At 41.4% G+C, this 24,591-nt stretch overlaps 1 protein-coding gene across 6 annotated transcripts in view; it reads right to left on the bottom strand.

Annotated features, from left to right (window-relative positions):
- Positions 1-24,591, bottom strand: part of Cdk14 (cyclin dependent kinase 14) — a 587,756-nt gene that overhangs the window by 464,619 nt on the left and 98,546 nt on the right. Inside the window, exon 1 of one of the 6 annotated variants that reach the window (XM_052720086.1) lies at positions 2,732-2,854. The exons of 1 other annotated variant lie outside the window; for it this stretch is intronic. In XM_052720086.1, the coding sequence (XP_052576046.1) occupies positions 2,732-2,800 (69 nt within the window). In that variant the 5' untranslated portion in view covers positions 2,801-2,854. Of the gene's footprint in view, positions 1-1,573; positions 1,708-1,949; positions 2,270-2,383; positions 2,533-2,731; positions 2,855-24,591 lie in introns of those variants that run through there. 4 more of the 6 variants (XM_052720089.1, XM_052720090.1, XM_052720091.1 and 1 more) reach the window with 4 other exon arrangements.

Below are 24,591 nucleotides of genomic sequence, written 5' to 3'. Positions count from 1 at the left end.
GACCCCTATACTCAGGAGGAAAACTGCTATCTTTTCCATATTAAAATCAAAGCATACCCTCCACAGAATGAAATTCCAATGTATGATACTATATCAGTGAACTGTGAAAGCATGCTAAGTGAAATAAGGCAAATACTATGTCATTTACCTTGACAAGAAACACAGTACCTAGCAAAGGCCAACTCTTAGGCACAGAAAGTAGAATCAAGGTTATCAAGTGTAGAGGGAAGGGAGAATGTTAACTATTATTTAACTGCTTGGGATGGTGGGAAGTTCTGGGACAGGATAGGGGTAATTACTACAAAATACTGAATATACTTAATAATGCCACCATACTGTAAATCTAAAAAAGGTGAAACTGGTGAGTTCTGTGTAATGTGCATTTTAAATACAGTTTTAAAAATCGAAACAGAAAGTATCTCTTTCATAATTGCCAACAAAAATTTCCCACAGAATTTCCCTTAAAAACAGATTTTAGAATGACATTCCAAGTTTCAGGAGGACTGGAAGCAGATTAACCTGTTTCGTTCACAGTCACGGAGTAGACTGTGCTCAAATGTTTGTAGGTGAATGGCTCCTCAGCAGTCATCACACTCTTTGCAAAGTTCCAAAGTGACTTTCTGAGAGAGAACACAATGATGTAGATTGCAGGGGGAAATGGAAATGCTACTACCCAGAAGCCTCTTCCATCTCCTCTCTACTTCCTGCAAGCGTGTCTCCCAACGTCTTATACACAGTCTAGAGATAATTAATGTTTGCACGGTGAAGACAGAAGTGGGGTTGTAAAATCATGTCGAATTACTGCTCTACTAGTCCCCTTTTTAAAATTACTCTTTTCAGATGTACCATTCCTTCTGTCATAGGATGAAAAAATAAACCTCACAGCTTATACAAAGCAAAGGTAAAAATATAAATAGCTAGAACATATCACTCTCAGAAAAAGAAACAGCAAACAGTGCATCATCTCAATAGAATTAGATAAAAAAAAAATAACCGTTCATGTTTCCATTTACTTTTGGAAAATCATAAGTGATCAAAACATAAGAAAATTCCAACTCTCCTTTGAACAAAATCCAAATATTTTTTCCTAGAGATCAAAGTCCAGTTTTACACTTAAATTTTAGTTAGTACAGAGGCTCCTCCTCCAATAAATCACTTATTGCGAGTCCTAAATTCCATCAATGTTTTTCTCAATAAGCTGATAAAATAACGAAGTATTCTTTCTTAGATTTTTTTATCACAAAATTATATAAATCTAGTTTCTGGCCAAGATGCAAGTTACTGATGGTTTGATCAACAGATATTCACTGACTACAACATTGACATTTCAAGAGAAATCCTATGTTCAAGCATACAGAGTAAAATACTTTAAAGCAAAATATCAAATGCCGACATCCTTAATATTCAGCACCTACATAAAAGGTGGACCCAGACAAATTCACATTCATCTAATGCATTAGTCTCAATGTAAACAATATGAAAATATATCCTTCAACTTCAAACCCCCTCACTACTTAATACTATGCCCCAATTAATAAAACAAATAGAAATTCATTCTTTGTCAAATTCCAACCTTGCTCTTCATCTTCTTCATGAGCAGGCAAGCCTCATTTTGGAGTAGCCTGTCTACTACCCCAGCCTTTCAAGCATGCAGGGGTTCTCCATCAGCATCTACAACGCTAACAGCCCACTAGTAGAGCTAGCACTTGAGGCAGAACTGAATGGAGAATTATCACTTCTATGCAGAAAAGCAGAGCCACTATAGATATAATGTGCTAAATGGCAGCTCCCTGACCTCTACTCAGCAACACACACTTAAACCAGGTGTGTTCAGGGCTCAAGGAGGGGAGGGATGAGACGGGCAGAGAAGCAGCCCCGAGTCTCTAATACAGTAGACATATCAATTCCACTCAGATCCAATCCAGCTAAATTCACAGACATCAGTTTACCCAGAGGAAAAGTGGTCTCCCGTCCTTCAGTTGCTTGACTCAGAGGGCATTCAGCCGAGCATAACCAGGCAAACCATCTGCAAGATCTCTTTAAGCAATAAAAAAGACTAGTTTCCAAAGAAATCAGACTCAGCTCTGGCAAAGAAGCAGTCACTGAACATTTTCTTCATCTCATCTCTGCTACGGGTGTTTACAAACTACAGGCAATATCCTCAGGAGCCTCCGGAGATCCCTGAGTAACCCCATCAGATCCTGAATTTAAACACCCTTTATCAATCTCTGATGGGTTGGGCAGTTAAATAGAAGGGGGTGAGTAAAATGACATGCATAAAATGAATCCTTTTCAAGTTGTCAATGAGTGAGTCAGGATTCAGACTTGCCGAGATGCTCCCAATAAAAGCCCTTGCTCTAATTCCAGGCATGCTCTGTCTTACCGTTCTGCTGCTGTCTCTCTCAAGCTGGATTCACCTGGAACTCTTTAACATATCTCTAGCAATGTGTCTGCACCAGGCCAGCCGCACACAGCAACTGAATTCACATCTTTCTGCACTAGCAAGCTGAAATGGTACGGCCGTACTACAACCAAGAAAGGGGGAAGCATAAGCAGGGGGGAAGAAAATCCAGAAATCACTCAGAGAAGCTGATCTCAGAGGAGCAGGACCAAAAAATGCTATCAGAAGAGCACAAAGGACATGCTAATGTTCAGTAGCAAAAGCTTTAACAGTTCATTTTTTTTCCCCTAAAATAATCTATTTTTTTTCCTCCAAACACGATGGACTTGCCTGTGGAGTTCCCAGGAAGGCAGAGTAACTGCGCTCTGCAGCAGCATTGCAGCCAAAGTAACCATGCATACGCTGTCCAGGCAATTCACAGCACACTGTCTCTCCAGAAAGATATTGATTTGCAATGCAGGGCTGCTCAAAAGCATAGAGAATGGAAGCCAAACAGCTAATGGTGATGGCACATGAGAAAAACATTTAATCAAGGGATGCACCTTATTATGCACAATTCTGTTTTTTAAAAGCACTAGAGAAAACCAGTAAGTGTCCTGAGTGACAATCCCATTAAATAATAATCTGAGGTCCTATAAATGGCTAAGTTTAGGCTACCATCATTAATGTTGCAAATGCTTGGAAAATGGTTTAATGTGTCTATATGCATACATTTCTCCTATGTAAATGAGACATAATGAGGACTCTAAAATTACCATGCCTCAAATACATGAGGTTAAAAAAAAAAATCTCACAGGTGTAGCATTTACTGAACCAAACTGATAGAATGCATAGTTATGAGCCTGAAGAATTACTGGGGTCTTAGGACCCACGACACCCTTAAAAATAAAATACCAACACAAACCAGAGCACAAAATCTTTAAGTCAATTGTGCCAAGTCATGCCAGAAGGTGCTGGGTGGCAAAGGAGTACTAAACTACTACTCTCTTAGCGCCCCCTACAGGAGAGAGGCTGATCTATCCCCCATATTTAGGATTTCCTATGCCTGAAAACAGAACCACTAAGGTTCATAAATTAGAGTAAGGCACAACAGAATTGGCAAATAATTTACAAAAGAAATTTTAAAGTGACATGGTAATCTCACCTCATAAATGTTCAACTGTATGATGAATTTAGTTATGAGAGGTGGTAACTACTATGCTAATGGTGAGTGGGTCATACTCCCAAAGCCTGGGCTGGAGTCTATAAGGCTGAGGAAGAACAATTTGCCCGTCCCATCCCAACGAACCCAAATGAACTCCCTCGCCTTTCTGCTAGTTCATCCTCATCACTCTGAAGACACCTCAGACATAATGACCTTGATTTTTTTTTCTGCAAGACAAAAGAAAAGTCCCTGCAAAATCCTACCCAAAACAAACGTTTTAAAATAAAAAAAAACATTGTGTACTCCTTTCTTTATCAAGCTAAGAAATAAGTTATACACTTTCAGGAGGTGGGGCGTGTTTAAGTGCATGCATATGTATGTGTATTTGCAAGTCAGAAGTCAAGTTCAGATGTCACTCTTCAGAAGCCATCCACCTGATTTTCTGAGACAGTTTCTCACCAACCTGGAACTCACAAATAATCTACCTTGCTTCCCAGTGCTGGGGTTATAAGAACGGACTACCATGTCTGGCATTTTACATGGGTTCTGGGACTGGATTCAGGTCCCCATGCTTGCATTGCACACATTTGAGGACAGAGCTGGCTCCCCAGCCCAAGTTGTCCCCTCCTACCCACAAACGCTCCCTTTGGCAAAGCCAACATCGCTTCATATTTGAATCAGTCAGGATTGAATTATATGCTGTCTCATAAAGGACTCTTTTATTATTGGTATTGTCCCTATTTTAAAGCCCTCCAGTACAAACCATGCCAATCACTGGCTTTTTTCTTTCCCCTATAACACAAAGCTAGGCATCTAAAAAACACTGATTAAATTCTTAAAATAACTAATCAATTACCCAACTCCATATTTGGGGTCTAAAATTATCTTAGGCAAACTCCCTTCCCATCATTCAATGCTCCCTGAAATAATCCATGTTTCAAGTCAGCTTGGTCACTTCACCATAATATCCCTATGGTTTATTTTTCCTGAAACTGTGTGGGAAATATATTCTTGTTTACAAAGGTATTCTGCATAAAAACCAAAGGGTTAATAAAAAAAAAAACCCTCTCCTTTACTCTTCCAGTTATTTATTCCACAAGTATGTATTTATATTGCATTGTTCTCTACATCCAAAGAACCAAATGAGTGATTGGAAATAAAGCGCCTACTATGCACAAGGACCTGAGTACACGCTAACACTATAAACAGACATTTAAACACAGGCATGCAAGATATGAGATTATCTATAAATATCAAATGTGTACGTTTGTGAAAAATTAAATTTGCAAGTAGATCAGATTAGATCAAACTCAAAAACAAACTTTAGATAATGATTTCAAACACTTAATAAAACCTATCATAAGACAAAGCTAAAGAAATAAAAACAAGTTATTATAATGCAATTAAACAAGTATAGTGGTGTTGTTTTAAGACAGGGTCCCACTATGTGACCCAGGATGGCCTTCAGTGGTCTATGACGATGAGGCTGTCCTCAAACATTTAATCCTCATACCCCAGTCTCCTGAGTGCTAGACACAAGCATCCCCGAAGAAGCAAGTTTTTGAGCACATGTTGAGGTACAAATAACCTCCCTTCAGTAGCTCAGAAGAGACTCCACAGAGGAAGCAACATAAATCTGAGGCCCAGGATGGGGAGGGCATGTGAGGGGCAGCGTGAAGCCTCAGTTGGAAGCTGGTTGAGGAGATAGCCAAGCAGAGCGGTAGTAACTGTGCAGGGTGAAGGCTAGAAGGTTCAATGCCAGAGCATAAAGGGTCTTGTAAAGCATACCAAGAGTTAGCCATTTTACCCCACATGAAGTTGCCATGGAATCTGAAAGGGAAGTCCTATGGGACTATAAAGCAGAAAGTGGGCAGAATGGGGTTTTTCATTTTTCAGCATGGACATGCTATAGAAAACGGACCTGGACAGGAGGAAAGGGGAAAGATGTTCAGGAAGCAAGGACAAATGTTTAGACAAGACTTGAAGAAAGCAGTGGAATTAGGGACAGGGAGATAAAGAAGTGTGTTATTTACCTGTTGAGTGAGTGAACAGGGGGCCTCATAAAAAGATGAAACCCTAGGGCAGTTCTGGACTTCCAGTATGACAGGGAGAAAGTGGGGTCATAAACAACAACAGACAGACAGACAGAGAGGGGAGGCAGCTGGAGGGGAGGAAGCTGTGTCCCGGCTTATGCACATGTACATGCTCAACAGTGCTGCCTTTCATACACCTCGAGTCAGAGTTTCCTAATCCGGGCTAAACCAAGACACTACTCCACCCACCTTCTTGAGGGTATTTTCTCAGTGAGGAGGGAGAGAGGGAGAAAGCAGAACAAAGAAGGAGAAATAAAGAAATATTCAGTCACAGATAAAATGCTTGTACCCAATATCAGTCCACCTCAAGCAGGCAGGTAGGCAGGCAGCCACTGAGTGGGCCGGGAGAGCAAGGGCTCCAGGCAGGGCTGGTCCCCACTGACTGTGCAGAACTGAGGGGTACTTGCAGAGCCTGCTGAGTTCTGTTCAGTCAGGTGGGCCATTTTCCACTTCCTCAGTGCTTACACCTGCTGCAGCCATATTGATCTTTGCTCTTCTCTCCGTCTCCCATGGTCTTGCCCAGCCAATCCCCGGGTCATTCAGCTGGCCCTGGCTCTACACAACTGGACCTCAGCAACCTCCTAAGCATAGTCTGGCCCTTCCCTCCTCACCACACTTCACTGGTTCTATAAACTAATTTCTTTCATTTATTTGTTTATTTTCACACCCAACCTCACTATAAACCCCTCAGGAGCAGGGGCTTCTCTGCATTAGTCCTGGGTCTCCCCACCACCTCCATAAATAGGGGCTGGTGACAGGAGTTCAAACAAAGTCTGTGTGTCGGGGTAGAGTAGAAATGAACAGGGAGCTTGGAGAACATGTGAAAAGAAAAACACGGTGTCAACAAATACAACTGTATAGCTGGTCACAAAACAGCAGTAAAGACAGTGGTGGGGGCCAGACATCAGGAAATTAATCACTGTTTTCATGCAATGAAGAACGTCTTTATGAGGAACAGTGACATGTATCTGAAACTGTTGTAGAGTATTAATTTCAGATGTGTTACATTTGTTTGTGCTGTGAAACATTTATTTAATGATGCAAAGATGTGTTGCATTCCTTTATGTTGCATTTGTTTAACCCTGTAAAGCTGTGTTACTCTGCCTGTCTAAAACACCTGATGGTCTAATAAAAAACTGAATGGCCAATAGCGAGGCAGGAGAAAGGATAGGCAGGGCTAGCTGGCAGAGAGAATAAATAGAAGGAGAAATCTGGAAGGAAAGGAAGAAAGAACAAGAGAACAAGGAGAGAAAAAATGTTAGGGGCCAGCCACCCAGCCACCCAGCCACCCAGCCACCCAGCCAGCCACGGAGTAAGAGTGAAAGTAGGATATACAGACATAAGAAAAGGAAAGAGCACAGAGGCAAAGGGAGATGGGATAACTTAAAGTTAAGAAAAGCTGGCAAGAAACAAGCCAAGCTACGGCCAGGCATTTATAATTAAGAATAAGCCTCTGTGTCTGATTTATTTGAGAGCAGGGTGGCAGGCCACGCAAAGGAATGAAAACAACAACATTTTGATGTTCTGTGAGCCCGTAGAAAAGTGAACAACATGAAACATCACTAGAGCACAGTAGAGGCTAAAAAGTAGTTCGAGATTCAAAGAAAAAAGGCAGTAAGTCTTGCAAACAGACATCTCATTGGATTTGAGGGAAAATGGGAAATGAGACTGACATTTTTTAAAATGGCTAGAATCTGGCATCTATGTAAATTCATTTCCACAAGGAAACCAAAGTTAATCCCCTGAAATACTTACCCTTACATCAGATTGCTTTTTCCAATTCTGAAATGTATCTTGTGCTCCTTCATTTTAAAAACTAGATTATAAGCACAATCTTCCTATTACTTCAGCTGGTGATGGGATGCAGTTGAACATTAGTGAAGTGCATTCAGCTTTACAGTGTGCATGTAGGGACAGGTGAATCCCACTCTCAATAATCTGATGTCTAAGCGCTTCCCTGCTTCACTCAAAACTCCTTCTTTCTGGTCCACCAGACTTTCCTGCAGGCTGCTTCTAACATCCCCACTCCCTGTCTCAGGGCAGCCACATTTGCATTGGGAAAATATCATGGCTAGAGGATAAGTGTGACTCTTCAAGACAGAGCTGGGAACAGAGATGACAGTGTATAGTCTTTATCCTACCAGCTCTGTGGTGGTTCTTGTCTAACCTGATATCCTGGTTGCATGTCACATGACTTGGAGGTAGCCCAGACACAGAAGAGGATGAAACATGAGGATGAAACAAGAAAGAAGCAAAGTAATGGAAGATAGGAATGCAAGAATGCATTAAAAAAATAAAGGAAAAGAAAACATCAACTAAGAAAACTGTTTAAAGATTAGGTGAGGGTACCAGAAAAGGTTACGTAATGCATTATAACTCTGCCCATTTTACAAATTAATTTCATTAAACCTATGAGAGAAACTTTAGTGTTATTTTGAAAAGTGATAGAAGATGGGGTTAAAACTGATTACAATTCCATATAACCCTAGCAATTATTATGATTAAGCATTTACAATGAAATACTCATTATATTGACTGATTTGTAAATGTTGGTGTTATATTACCAAACATAAACATAACCTTTTAGTAAACCTGGAAATTTTACAACACAATTCTTCTATGTCAATGATATTCAGTGTCTACAATTCCTATATTTGAATTAAAAAAAAAAAAAAACAACTTCCTCAAAACCCTGCAACTCCAAAGGAGCTATAACTGTTTAAAAGCCATTCCATAGATGCTCTCCAACAATTGCATGTCACTGGTACCATTTCATGGGAACATCAGAATTGTTCACTCTCTCATCTTTGAGTATTCTCTGGACTCTAGAGGGGAAACAAGTGTGGCTAGTTTTATCAATGAACACCCCTCATTCTATCATGACATGGAAAATTTGTTTTTGAAAAACTTTATCAGTCTGTTAAATTTCAACTTACAGAAGGGAAACGGTAGGGAAGGAAGATGGAGGGCACTCTCAGAATTTATGCACTCCAAGCAGGAAAGAAAACACAGCAATTCTAACAAACACACTCACAGTGTCCCTATCTTCTTTTTTTTCTTTTTTTTTAATTTATCAACTATGTAACTTTTTAACTGATGATTTATGTAGCATGTAGGTATATAGTACAAAGTGATGTTAGGGTTTATGAACAACTTGTAAAAGCATTCAATCAAGCTAAGTAACACATCTATCACTTCAAATAAGAATTTTTGTGGTGAGAACATATGAAATTTACTGAATTAGCAATTTTAAAATGTATACTATACATTAGTTTAGTATATTCACTAGGCTTTGCAAAAGATTAAAAATAAGATATGAGAGAGAGAGAGAGAGAGAGAGAGAGAGAGAGAGAGAGAGAGAGAAGAAAGCCTTATACTTCCTACCTGAGACTGTATGAGCACCACTGATAATTGCCCCTATGCCTCAGCCTCTTTGAGCACTACTATACTTTCTGCTTCTGTTAGCTCAATTGTTTTAGATTCCACACATGCATGATAGTGTGTGTTCTCCTTTCTATGCCTGGCTTACTTAACTTATACATACTGTTCTCCATCATTGCTGTAAATTACAGAATTCCCTCCTTTATGAAGACTAAATACCATTCCAATGTGTACGTACATCACGCTTTCTTTCGTTTTTTTATTTTTTTATTAAGAAAAATTTTCCATTCATTTTATACGCCAATCAAAGATCCCCCTCTTCCCTCCTCCCACCTCCCCAGCATCCCTCTCCTAAGCCAACCCCCACTCCTCCCCACAAAGAGGCAAGGCCTCCCATGGGGAGGGACATCCAGTAGAGGCTAGTCCAAGCCCTTCCCCCTGTGTCAAGACTGCAGAGGTGTCCCATCATAGGTAGTGGGCTCCAAAAAGCCCGCTCATGCACCAGGGATGAAGTCTGATCCCACCACCAGGGGGCCCCCCAAACAGATCAAGCTACACAACTGTCTCGCCATGCAGAGGGCCTAGACCAATCTCATACAGGCTCCACAACCATTGATCCAACTTTCGTGAGTTCCCACTAGTTTGGTTTGGTCGTCTCTGCAGGTTTCCTCATCATGATCTTGCTGTGCTTGCTCACAGAATCCTTCTTCTCTCTCTTTGACTGAACTCCTGGAGCTCTGCCTGGTGTTTGGCTGTGGATCACTGCATCTGCTTCCATCAGTCACTGGAGAAAAGCTCTGACATCATGCTTTCTTTATCCATTCATCTATCATCTACACATCTACACATAAGTAGATTCCATAATTCAGCTTTTATAAGTTGAGCTGTAATGAGCATGTAGTACAAACACTGTTTTGAAAAGTTGACTTCATATCTTTCTAGGGAACCCCTAGACATAATACAGGCAGATCTGCATTCCCTACAGTGTAGATAGGGTTTGTATGTGATGATTTCATCATTGCTTCTTGGCTAAAGACTAATCTGTGTTGAAGAAAACATGTCCACATGAGAAAGTATTCAGCCATGAACTTGATCTAAGCTGGGAACTGAAAGTCTGAAGACAGAACTGTTGCAGAGGAACTCTGGTTGGTTATGGCTAGCAAGAAGGGGGGAGTGCTGGTTAATACAAAGCAAGTCAGTGCAGACTGCAGTAATACAGCAGGCCTTTCTCATTTTCACCTGGCTTTCTGCAATCCCCTCCAGGACAGTTATGCTTCTCCCTGGATTTTAGTCCACTCCTTTTCCACCCTCACCCATTACCTCCTCAATTACCCTGGTAACAACGTGCTTGCATCTCGGTTTTTGTTCCCCTTTGCTAAATCTTTATCATATCCAATTTGTATTTGCTTTTGAAATACGTTAGTTTTCTGTATACCTGTTATTTACATGGCTTCTACATCCACATGCATGTGCACTTATACGCTTAAAATCTATTTGAGTGATGTAAGAGCTTTGTGTGCATTTTGCCCTATTTATGATGCAGCAGAAACACACAGAGTCCTGATGTGATGCCATACACCAAGTATATACAATAGTAAAAACTTGGATGCAAAAGTGACTTTGTTGTAACAATCTTCACAAAAGAGCCATATTAGAGTTCAAAATGTTCAGAACTAAAAGGGTGCAAGAAATGAAAATTAAATTATAAACTTCAAAGTCACGTACAAATTCCTGAGATCGGAGCAAAAGGAAAGCCAATCACATTGAGAAGAGACTAATGATTCCTTTTGTGGGTGGGGCTGAAGTGAGAATGGATTCTATGAATCCATGACTGTCACACAGCTCCCTAAGGAGCCACTGCTCATTTTGTTTTTTTGTTGTTGCTCATTGGTTTGTTATTAAGCTTGCTTAAGTTTTTGCAATGTGAAAAAAGACAAAGTAAAATTCTAGCTCAGGGTTATGAGTTAACTTTGTTGCTTTTAGATACATTATCCCAGGTTTCTAAAACAGAACAAAATTTAGGAAAATCTCAAAAGGGAGAAAATCATCTCAGAAGTATACCAAACAGACAGAGACAAGTAACTTTTAATTACATTTGATAGTTTTAAATCCAGAAAACTGTCACTGATCTCCCATTTAAGGTATTAAAATGAGGGAAGGGTGTGGAGAAATAGCTTTGTGAGTGAAGGCACTTGCTACCAAGCCTATCCCGCCTGAGTTCCACTTCTGGAACCAACATGAAAAAGCTGGATGTGCTAGCACACATCAGAGACAGGAGAAACCCCAGAAGTCTGTAGACCAGATGGCTCTCAGCATACAGTGCAGCATCAGAAATGAGAGACCCCACCTCAAAACAGACGGAAGAGAGAACCAACTCCAGAAAGTTGTCCCTTTGGCCTCCACAGTGCCATGGCACATATGTGCCCTCCCCCACACACACCAACATACACACAATAAATAAATAAATGTGGCTTTGTTTACATTTAAAGTTTTAAAATAAAAATTAGTCACTAAATGATTTACCTCTACTGACCCACTTTCTATCCCTAAGAACTGAAACAAAGGAGAAAGTTGAGAAAGGATAGCAATGTAGTAATACAACAACAGCCAAACTCAAACCCTGGCTGAATGCTTCTTGGCATTCCTGTATAATGTTCTTGAGTGATTATTAAGATAGAAGAGATGCCCATTTCTAAAGAGAAGTCGATTTCTTAGAGTAGCTCACACAGCTACTCCATCTTCCGTGGTAATGACTCCACTCGGCACCATTCACTGCAGTCGAGGAAAGAATGCATCCCATCCAGGACCAGACAAGGAATCTAACTTGGACCAGTCCTTCTTCCCTGAGCCCTTCCAGCAAATGCTCAACTGCACTGCATCCCTCTGCTTTGATGGTGAAGCAGAGAAAGCATCTACTTAGAAATGTCCACTGGCAGTATCTCAAACTGCTTCAAGGAGCTGGACAGAGATCCTGACTCTATCAAGTAGTGAGAGCAGACGCAGAACGTGACAGAGCCAGTGACACGGAATATGGGTTCTAGCCCTAGGACCTCAGCATTCTGGCCTCCTGGGGCTCTAACACAGTATATCAGTTCTTCTTTCTATTTTGCCATAATTACCATTCTAATGAATCTCCTTCTTTCCTTAACATGTTTTAAACTGACTTTCACTCCCCTGTAACTCAGAGTATTAGTATAGATGAGCATCTCTACACATAAAGGGTGCTGAGCTATGAAGCACTAATATCAGAGATAGGACTAAATAATTTAACAGGTGTGTTGTTTTAAGAGCTAGTAAAGGAGGATATATGATTGACATATTGACTGAGATAATAGTAGGAAAAGATGGGCTGCATACCAATCAAAGTATTTTCCAAAACTACTTCATAGGTCTAACTACGTTATATGTAAAATCCTGTAAATCTTCACTAAATTCAGTATCAGATTAAAATTTTTGTTATTTATATTTATAACTTATAAGGGAAAGCCATGGAACAATAACTATTAACCACTTATCTGGATTTTTAGAAAGCCTGATAGTTTGGCAAATTATTTTGGACAGGATTCAAGTTTCTGTGACAACACGCATTAAAATGTGAGGTCCGACTGGTGAGTACCCTTCCTTGCCCCAGACCCCATCCCTAGGCACCAGCCACTCCAGGGAAGACCTGCCCAACTTGGCCCCAGGTTCTGGCCACCAGGCAGGTTCCCTGCTAGCCGCACCAGGAAGGATCCCCTTCTCCAAGACCCCTGGCAGACCCTGCAGTCTCCACGCCCTGCCCCCACGCCCATCCGCCTGAGCCCCAAGCCTCTTCCTGAGACTCAGAGGCCGGTCCCCAGCTCCCATCTTGCTCCGGACTTCCCTTTTGGAATACTGGTGAGTACCCTTCCTTGCCCCAGACCCCATCCCTGGGCACCAGCCACTCCAGGGAAGACCTGCCCAACTTGGCCCCAGGTTCTGGCCACCGGGCAGGTTCCCTGCTAGCGCCACCGGGAAGGATCCCCTTCTCCAAGACCCCTGGCAGACTCTGCAGTCTCCACGCCCTGCCCCCACGCCCATCCGCCTGAGCCCCAAGCCTCTTCCTGAGACTCAGAGGCCGGCCCCCAGATCCCATCTTGCTCCGGACTTCCCTTTTGGAATACTGGTGAGTACCCTTCCTTGCCCCAGACCCCATCCCTGGGCACCAGCCACTCCAGGGAAGACCTGCCCAACTTGGCCCCAGGTTCTGGCCACCAGGCAGGTTCCCTGCTAGCCCCACCGGGAAGGATCCCCTTCTCCAAGACCCCTGGCAGACCCTGCAGTCTCCACGCCCTGCCCCCACGCCCATCCGCCTGAGCCCCAAGCCTCTTCCTGAGACTCAGAGGCCGGCCCCCAGATCCCATCTTGCTCCGGACTTCCCTTTTGGAATACTGGTGAGTACCCTTCCTTGCCCCAGACCCCATCCCTAGGCACCAGCCACTCCAGGGAAGACCTGCCCAACTCGGCCCCAGGTTCTGGCCACCGGGCAGGTTCCCTGCTAGCCCCACCGGGAAGGATCCCCTTCTCCAAGACCCCTGGCAGACCCTGCAGTCTCCACGCCCTGCCCCCACGCCCATCCGCCTGAGCCCCAAGCCTCTTCCTGAGACTTAGAGGCCGACCCCCAGCTCCCATCTTGCTCCGGACTTCCCTTTTGGAACACTGACTTCCCTTTTGGAACACTGGTCTGTCTGAACCAAGTGTGCGGATAAGGCCAAGAACGAACCACAAGGAGATGGGCAGACGTCAAGGCAGAAACATATACAACAAAATGAATAGCAATACAGCATCACCAGGCCCTAGCCCTCCTCCAACACCTAGACCTGAACATCAGAAATTGGAAGAAGCAGAAGAAAACAGCCTTATGAATGACATCATGAAGAAGCTAGAGGCTTGCGTAGAGGAAAAGACAAAAAAATGTGAAGAACGCTGTAAACAACTAGAGGAAAGGGCAAACAAATTAGAAGAAATCAATAAAGTCCTGGAAGAAAACAATAAAATACTGAGAGAAAATCAAGAAAAATCAATGAAACAAATGAAGGAAACAGTCCAAGACCTGAAAAGGGAAATAGAAAAAATGAAGAAGACACAAACAGAGGGAATGCTGGAAATAGAAAATCTGAGAAAACGATTGGGAACTTCAGATGCAAGTATAATCAACAGAATGCAAGAGATGGAAGAGAGGATCTCTAGCGTTGAAGATACAGTAGAAGAAATACATTCATCAGTCAAAGAAAACACTAAAGCCACCAAAGTCATGAACCAAAATGTCCAAGAAATTTGGGACACCATGAAAAGACCAAACCTAAGAATAATAGGGGTCGAAGAAGGAGAAGAATACCAACACAAGGGCACAGAAAATATATTCAACAAGATCATAGAAGAAAACTTTCCCAACTTAAAGAAGGAAATGCCTATGAAGATACAAGAAGCTTATAGAACACCAAACAGACTAGACCCCCAAAAAAAGTCCCCTCGCCACATAATAGTTAAACAACTAAACGTACAGAATAAAGAAAGAATATTAAGAGCAGCAAAGGAAAAAGGCCAAGTGACATATAAAGGCAAACCCATCAGAATAACACCCGATTTCTCAATGGAGACTTTGAAAGCCAGAAGAACCTGGACAGATGTAATGCAGACACTAAGAGACCATGGATGTCAACCTAGACTAATATACCCAGCAAAACTTTCAATCACCATAGATGGAGTGAACAAGACATTCCATGACAAAGCCAGATTTAAACAATACTTATCCACAAACCCAGCCCTACAGAAAGCACTAGAAGGAAAATTCCAATCTAAGGAAGTCAGATACACCCTCGAAAACACAGGCAACAGATAAAGCCACAGCAGTAAACCCCAACGTATAGAAGTACCCACACATCACCACCAAAAAATAACAGGAATGAACAATCACTGGTCATTAATTTCCCTCAATATCAATGGACTTAATTCACCTATAAAAAGACATAGGCTTACAGAATGGATACGAAAGCAGGACCCATCTTTCTGCTGCATACAAGAAACACATCTCAAATTCAAAGATAGACACTACCTAAAAATAAAAGGCTGGGAAAAGACTTTCCAATCAAACGGTCTTAAGAAACAAGCGGGTGTAGCCATCCTGATATCCAGCAAAATAGACTTCAAACTAAAATCAATCAAAAGAGATCAAGAAGGGCATTACATACTCATCACAGGAAAGATCCACCAAGATGAAGTCTCAATTCTGAATATTTATGCCCCAAACACAAGGGCACCCACATATGTAAAAGAAACATTACTAAAGCTTAAATCACATATAAAACCCCACACATTAATAGTGGGAGACCTCAACACCCCACTTTCACCACTGGACAGATCTCCCAAATTGAAACTTAACAGAGAAATAAAGGACTTAACTGATGTCATGACTCAAATGGACTTAATCGATATCTACAGAACATTCCATCCTAACAAAAAAGAATATACCTTCTTCTCAGCACCCCATGGAACCTTCTCTAAAATTGACCACATAATTGGCCACAAAACAAATCTAAACAGATACAAAACAATTGGAATAACCTCCTGTGTTCTATCAGACCACCATGGTCTAAAGTTGGATTTCAACAACAACAAAAACTACAGAAAACCTGCAATCTCATGGAAACTGAATAATACCCAACTGAATCACCAATGGGTTAAGGAAGAAATAAAGAAAGAAATTAAAGACTTCCTAGAGATCAATGAAAATGAAGACACCACATATCCAAATTTATGGGACACTATGAAAGCAGTACTAAGAGGGAAATTCATAGCACTAAATGCCCACATAAATAAGTTGGAGAAATCTCACACTAGAGACTTAACAGAATACCTGAAAGCTCTAGAACAAGAAGAAGCACAGTCTCCCAGGAAAAATAGACGCCAGGAAATTATCAAAGTGAGAGCTGAAATCAATAAAATAGAAACAAAGAGAACAATACAAAAAATTAATGAAACAAAGAGTTGGTTCTTTGAGAAAATCAACAAGATAGACAAGCCCTTATCCAAACTAACCAAAAGACAGAGAGAGAGCATCCAAATCAACAAAATCAGAAATGAAAAGGGGGACATAACAACAGACATTGAGGAAATCCAGAGAATCATCAGGTCATACTTCAAAAACCTCTATTCGACAAAACTGGAAAACCTAAAAGAAATGGATAACTTTCTGGATAGGTACCACATACCTAAGTTAAATCAAGACCAAATAAACTATTTAAATAGTCCAATAACCCCTAATGAAATAGAAACAGTCATTAAAAGTCTCCCAACCAAAAAAAGCCCAGGACCAGATGGTTTCAGCGCAGAATTCTACCAGATCTTCAAAGAAGAGTTAATACCAATACTCTCTAAATTGTTCCACACAATAGAAACAGAAGGAACATTACCAAACTCCTTCTATGAGGCTACAATTACCCTAATTCCTAAACCAAACAAGGATACAACAAAGAAAGAGAACTACAGACCGATCTCCCTCATGAACATTGATGCAAAAATACTCAATAAAATACTGGCAAACAGACTCCAAGAACACATCAAAACAATTATCCACCATGATCAAGTAGGATTCATTCCAGGGATGCAAGGGTGGTTCAACATACGAAAGTCCGTCAATGTAATACACCATATAAACAAACTCAAAGAAAAAAACCATATGATCATCTCACTGGATGCAGAAAAGGCATTTGACAAAATCCAACACCCCTTCATGATAAAGGTATTGGAGCGATCAGGAATACAGGGAACATACCTAAACATAATAAAGGCAATTTACAGCAAGCCAACAGCCAACATCAAATTAAATGGAGAGAAACTCAAAGCAATCCCACTAAAATCAGGAACGAGGCAAGGCTGTCCACTCTCCCCATACTTATTCAATATAGTACTTGAAGTTCTAGCCAGAGCAATAAGACAACATAAGGAGATTAAGGGGATACAAATTGGAAAGGAAGAAGTCAAGCTTTCCCTATTTGCAGATGACATGATAGTATACTTGAGCGACCCCAAAGATTCCACCAAGGAACTGATACAGCTTATAAACACCTTCAGCAACATAGCAGGATACAAGATCAACTCAAAAAAATCAGTAGCCCTCCTATATACAATGGACAAAGAAGCGGAGAAGGAAATCAGAGATACATCACCCTTTACTATAGCCACAAATGACATAAAATACCTTGGGGTAACACTAACCAAGCAAGTGAAGGACCTATATGACAAGAACTTTAAGTCCCTGAAAAAAGAAATTGAAGAAGATGTCAGAAAATGGAAAGATCTCCCATGCTCATGGATAGGCAGGACTAACATAGTAAAAATGGCAATCTTACCAAAAGCAATCTACAGATTCAATGCAATCCCCATCAAAATACCAACACAATTCTTCACAGACCTGGAAAAAATAATACTCAACTTCATATGGAAAAACAAAAAACCCAGGATAGCCAAAGGAATCCTGTACAATAACACAACTTCTGGAGGCATCACGATCCCTGACTTCAAGCTCTACTATAGAGCTACAGTAATAAAAACAGCTTGGTACTGGCATAAAAACCGACATGTGGACCAATGGAATCGAATTGAAGACCCTGACATTAATCCGCACACCTATGAACATATAATTTTTGACAAAGAAGCCAAAAGTGCACAATGGAAAAAAGAAAGCATCTTCAACAAATGGTGCTGGCAAAACTGGATATCAACATGTAGAAGGCTGCAAATAGATCCATATCTATCACCGTGCACAAAACTTAAGTCCAAGTGGATCAAGGACCTCAACATAAATCCAGCTACTCTGAACCTGCTAGAAGAGAAAGTAGGAAGTAGTCTTGAACGCATTGGTATAGGAGACTGCTTCCTAAATAGAACACCAGTAGCACAGACTCTGAGACAAACAATCAATCAATGGGACCTCTTGAAACTGAGAAGCTTTTGTAGAGCAAAGGATACGGTCACCAAGGCAAAGCGACAGCCTACAGAATGGGAAAAGATCTTCACCAACACCACATCTGACAGAGGACTGATATCCAGAATATATAAGGAATTCAAGAAATTAGACATCAAAATGCCCAACAGTCCAATTAAGAAATGGGCTATAGAACTAAACAGAGAATTCTCAACAGAGGAAACTCAAATGGCCGAAAGACATTTAAGGAACTGCTCAACATCCCTAATCATCAGGGAAATGCAAATCAAAACAACTCTGAGATACCACCTTACGCCTGTCAGAATGGCTAAGATCAAAAACACTGAAGACACCTTATGCTGGAGAGGATGTGGAGCTAGGGGAACTCTCCTCCACTGCTGGTGGGAATGCAAGCTTGTACAACCACTTTGGAAATCAATATGGCGCTTTCTTAGAAAATTGGGAATCCATCTCCCCCAAGATCCAGCTATACCACTCTTGGGCATATACCCAAGAAATGCTCAACCACACCATAAGAGCACTTGTTCAGTTATGTTCATATCAGCATTGTTTGTAATAGCCAGAACATGGAAACAACCCAGATGCCCTTCAACTGAAGAATGGATAAACAAAATGTGGTACATATACACAATGGAATACTACTCAGCAGAGAAAAACAATGGCATCATGAGGTTTGCAGACAAATGGATGGATCTAGAAAAAATCATCCTGAGTGAGGTAACCCAGACTCAGAAAGACAAACATGGTATGTACTCACTCATAGCAGGATACTAGACATGAAACAAGGATGACTTGTCTGCTACTCACATCACCAGGGAGGCTACCTGGAAAACAGGACCCCAAGAAAGACACAGGGATCACCCAATGACAGAGAAATGGAATAAGATCTACATGAACAGCCTGGACATGAGTGGGGTTAATGAAAGGCGAGGGTTGAGGGAAAGAGAGCTTGGGGGAGCGGGAGATCCCAGCTGGATCAACAACAGAGAGGGAGAATAAGGAATAGGAGACCATGGTAAATAAAGACCACATGAGAATAGGAAGAAGCAAAGTGCTAGAGAGGCCCACAGAAATCCACAAAGATACCCCCACAACAGACTGCTGGCAGTGGTCGAGAGACAGCCCGAACTGACCTACTCTGGTGATGGGATGGCCAAACACCCTAATTGTTGTGCTAGAAACCTCATCCAACTACTGAGGAATCTGGATGCAGAGATCCATGACTAGGCCCTGGGTGGATCTCTGGGAGTCCAATTAGCGAGAATGAGGAGGGTTTATATGAGCGAGAATTGTTGAGACCAAGGTTGGATAAAGCACAGGGACAAATAGCCAAATGAATGGAAACACATGAACTATGAACCAATGGCTGAGGGGTCCCCACTGGATCAGGCCCTCTGAACGGATGAGACAGTTGATTGGCTTGATCTGTTTGGGAGGCACCCAGGCAGTGGGACCAGATCTTGTGCTCATTGCATGAGTTGGCTGTTTGAAACCTGGGGCCTATGCAGGATTGTTTGGCTCGGCCTGGGAGGAGGGGACTAGACCTACCTGGACTGAGTCTACCAGGTTGACCTCAGTCTGTGGGGAAGGCTTTGCCCTGGAGGAGATGGGAATGGGGGGGGGGTTGGGGGGAAGGTGAGGGGGACGGGAGGGGGGAGAACAAGGGAATCCGTGGCTGATATGTAGAACTGAATTGTATTGCAAAATAAATTAATAAAAAAAAAAGTAACATTGAAAAAAAAAAAAAAAAAAAAAAAATGTGAGGTCCAGCTGGGCGGTGGTGGCGCACGCCTTTAATCCCAGCACTCGGGAGACAGAGCCAGGCGGATCTCTGTGAGTTCGAGGCCAGCCTGGGCTACCAAGTGAGTCCCAGGAAAGGCGCAAAGCTACACAGAGAAACCCTGTCTCGAAAAACCAAAAAAAAAAAAAAAAAAATGTGAGGTCCAATATCTATATGTTGGGGGTAAATATTACTACTCATAAGTAGCTAACAAATTTACAGAAACTGCAAAAGGGAAGTCAGTCTGTTGCCTCAATACTAGCCTTTGAAAGCCATGACAGCAATATGACTCTTTAAAAAGCCACAGAAGTACTCTAGAGACATGTGTAGGATGAAAAGAAAAAGCTAAGAAGATATTTATAGTGAACTATGTTTTGTGTGCTTCACTCCTAAGATATTTCTCTCTGTGTTCCATTATTTTAACAGCCACTTATTGAGTTTTGAATTCCATATCACAGGGGTAAAGATGAATGGGGCACCACTGCTGCCCTCACAAATACTCAAAATAAATACAACAAATAAAATAATTCCCATAGAGCTCATAACAGAAGATACTTTGAGAGTTCAGGCTAAGGGAGGTTTCAGAGAAAGGGATCAAGCAACACTGGCATATGTCCAGCTTAGGTAATCAAATTCTGAATACTAGAATCACAAAGAACCCAATAGGTAAGATGGTGTGAGGTGGGAGCTGTATAGCCAAAGACTAGCAGTGATCACGCTTAACACAAGAATTGTTATCTATATCTGAATGCAACTTGATAACGTACAATGAGGCTTTGTAATTCCACAGGGGCAAAGCTTAGAAGAGTGAAACAAGTTCTGTAACTCAAACCCTCACAAACAATGGTTCTTTGAGCCTCTGGTGGAAGAGCGCTGGGATGGACTCCAGGGTCTCCAAGCACACTGCCTACCTCCATGACTCAAAGATGTGCTTTTTCCTAGTTTCCCTGGATGCAGACACAAAGCTTTTCCCCATATTTTAAAGAAAACTTAACTTTGGTTACCATTGTAATAGTTTGACTCAAAGAACTTGGAAGCCATCTTTCCATCTCTAATTCCTCTCTCCAGTAGTGATTCTAATTCAGAAAAAAATTATGGTTTCACTTACCACAATACAAAAGACAAATCAATTATGTTGGCTTTATCAACCCACTGCTAAAGCATCCACTTCTTTAATTAATTCCCCACTCACTCAAGAAGATTCAACTCATGTAAAACATAGAGCTGCTTCTAAACAGATCCAACCAAAACCAAAACTTTCTATGGCAAGTTCTAAATGAACTGCAACTGGACCACCCAATGACTTCAAGGAACCATACACAGCCCAGATCTACCTTGCTGCAGAAAACAAACCCTGACTGACACACCGAAGCAAGGTTATGTAGCTCAGAATTCTTAAGAGATCAAACCAGTTCAATGGCGGGGCGGGGGGGCGGGGAGGCAACCTCATAGAACCCACACAGACAGGCACACTGGATTACTAACTCCAACATAGACTCAGGCAAAACAGTCAGATGGAGAAAGGAAGATCAAGAATGGGAGAAAGATAAGCTCCTACCAAAGGCCTTCGGTAAGATACCTTACTTATGGGAACAATCCGAATTCCTATGCTTTAAAGGGCTCCTGTAAAACTGAACAAGAACAACTGCAACAACAATGCTCAATAACACAATTTTCAACTCTAGTGATCATGTGTATTCAGGAACAACCAGGCACTAAACACACAGATGTCCTGCCTCTTGGATCTTGTGCTCCAGCATGCAATGTGGTACCAGTCTTAGTCTCCTTCTTCAGTTCAGCCTACACATTTCCTTCTGTATGAGCTAAAGGCCTCCCAGGTTTCTCTCTCAGTCACTCAACTTCATCAGTTTCTACAGATTATTCCCCAACATCTCTGTTCCATTGCCCTGCATTTCCCTTTCACACTATTTCAAGAAATCGAAAACCTTTTAAAAAACCTATAAGGATGTCTCTACAGGCTTTATTGATACAGGCTCCAATTTCCTTTGACTAAAGATGGAATGCCTATTGATAATTCAATATTAAGTCTATACTTTGTCCCCATTCCTCTCATCTGTCGTTTCTCAGCCTTGTATTTCCCCATTGTAACTAACTACAAAGCTTCAGCGTGTAAGATTCAAGTCAGAACTGAAAACCTAGAGTTTCCAGAGTTTGAGACCAGCTTGATCTATATAGTAAGGTCCAGGCAGCCAGGGCTATGGAGAGAGACCCTGTCTCTGTGCCCCACACACACTCACACAAAAAAGAGGTGAAATTTACATTTGCCAATAGGAAAATCAGCTGCACAATGTATTCACAACTGAGTACTTATCACAAAACACTTTCAATGAGAGAACATTAAAAAAATAACTCATCAAGAATTAATTTCACTAATAACAGCCAAGTAACTTTTCAAATAAACAGTTTTACACTGACAGGCACACAGTTCTCAAAAAAAGAAAAAAAAGAGGGTGTTCTCAGAAAAAGAGGGTACCATTCAGAAAGCCAGACTCTGTCTTCTGAGATAGTCCTAAACAAAAATGTTCTATCTGAGCATAGCAGGATTAAAATAATGAGTATTGGTTTTTAATGCATACACAAATAACTGGCTTCCTACTAAAACCAGGTGAATCATCCATGATGCATGGATCTCTGCAGAAACAGGAACTTCCCACATGGGTTAAATCTCAATGAGGAACGCCCACTGCAATGCTGAGCTTCCTCTCATGGATGAAAATGTTCTGCTTCAACTAAGAACCTGCATTTTTATGACAGGTAAGGAAATGTTAAGCAGAACTTATTGATGTACTATCATTCCAACTAATAGGAAATTAAAATGACAATAGAAACACCAGTAAAAGACAATTACTGGCAAAAGCAATGTACATAAGCACAGGTGAAATGTCCCTACCCCAAGACTCTGCAGAAATCATTTCTCCAAGACAGTGCCCTGTAGTTGGTTTTGTTTGTTTGTTTGTTTGTTACTCTTTGGCAGCCCACAACCCGGCTCGCAAATAAATACATGGAGACTTATTCTTACTTGTAAATACCCAGCCTTAGCTCGGCTTTTCTAGTCAGCTTTTCTAACTTAAATCGTACCGTTTCTCTTTGACTATGTTTTGCCTCTGGGCTTTTTACCTTTTTTATTCTATCTATCTTTCTTTCCTTCTTACTCTGTGGCTGGCTGGGTGGCTGGCCCCTGATGTCCTCCCCTCCTCCTCCTTTTCTCACTCCTCACCCCTTCCCTACCTATGGGGATAAACATAAAGCAGCATGTGTCAACTAATTTTCACTCAGTGCTTAAGCTTGTCTTTCCAAAAGCATATGGCATGTCCATAAAAAATGTATCTTTTAAAGCAATTATTACTTAAAAAATAATGGCTGATTCTTTTAACCCCATTAAATATCTCAAAAGAATTTAAATGCTTGCACCAACTTTTCTTCTGACTAGAAACTCTCTCTAATAGTTTTATACTGAAATTATTTCTAGGTTTATAGAACATCTCACGCAGGGCTGTTCGGCTTTACAGCAGCTCAAAGACACCATCTAACACCGATAACCTAAAGAAGAAAGCAGCACAGTGACAGCAGGGGCTGACACCCTATAAAGACTGCTGGCACCACAGAGAACAAAATGAGCTCCACCTCGTTCGGTGACAGTTTTCTCCTGTTTATAGCGCAGCCTTGTGGCCCAAAGGACTGTTTTTTGTTTGTTAAGACAGAGAGGAATGAAACCATTTTAAATCCCATAGTTCACCTTTACCTTAAATCTTCTTAATCCCAACTCCATTTCTCTATTTTTTCTTTATACCAATTTTTTTTTAATGTTCATTGTTTTTTTGCCTGCACGTATATCTAAATGAGGGTGTTGGATCCTCTGGAACTGGAGTTACAGACAGTTGTTAACTGCCATGTGGGCTCTGGGAATTGAACCTAGGTCCTCTGGAAGTACAACCAGTGCTCTTAACTGCTGAGCCATTTCTCCAGGCCTACCAAATTTTTTAAAAGGAGGACTTGGCCTTTCTCAACTCCTCTTTACATTTACTCTTTAACTCATTAAAATCAGGTCTATTTTCTCTATCCACTCAAGGTCATCCTTGGCCTCCATAGGCCAATGCTAAGCCTTACCATAACCTCTTGGAACACCTAGCACAACAGAGCAGCTCCTCCTTCCCCAGGTCCTCATGAGGGCTCCAATTACACAAGCCTAGGTCTTTCCTATTTGACTAGCTCTGTCTCTTTGCAATTGCTACAAACTCACTTTCTTCCCAACTGAAGACTGAGATGTCCCAGCACTGGAACCTTGGACCTATCCCTGCCTCAATCTACACTCTCTCCACAAGTGAGCTCATCCTTCTCCATTATTCAGACAGCACCAGTATACTTGGGGTGTCCATGTTTGCATCTCTAGGCCCTACTTGTCCCTCATCTTCAGACTCATATACTCCACTATTTATTTTTGAGAGCTAAGCTTATCCAAGGTTTTCCTGTAGGCCCCGATGAATGGAGAAGAAAAGAAACACAGCTCCTTCTCTAGAACCAGGAACATGCTTGGCCAAGTCAGTAAGGGTCTGGGGCCAGGGCTTCAGGGAGCTATGGTTATCAGTCCTAAGACTACTGTATGCTTAGTCTCTAATGTCCTTAAGATAGCCTCTGTCCCCTTGTGCAGCATTATTTGGTTAGCTTCTTACTGATTTCATTCCATTGTATGATTTTTTTTTGTTGACTTTGATATTTTTTTCTGAAAATAGTATATAAGATGCTGCATTTCTTAATAAGCTTGCTTGGCATAAGACATAGTTTGTGAAAGGTCTCCTGGGCCCAAAT

The sequence above is a fragment of the Peromyscus californicus genome, unplaced genomic scaffold, assembly GCF_007827085.1.
Source record: "Peromyscus californicus insignis strain IS unplaced genomic scaffold, ASM782708v3 Scaffold_6__1_contigs__length_162567912, whole genome shotgun sequence".
Taxonomy (NCBI): Eukaryota; Metazoa; Chordata; class Mammalia; order Rodentia; family Cricetidae; genus Peromyscus; species Peromyscus californicus.
This window is presented reverse-complemented; position numbering and strand designations above follow the sequence as displayed.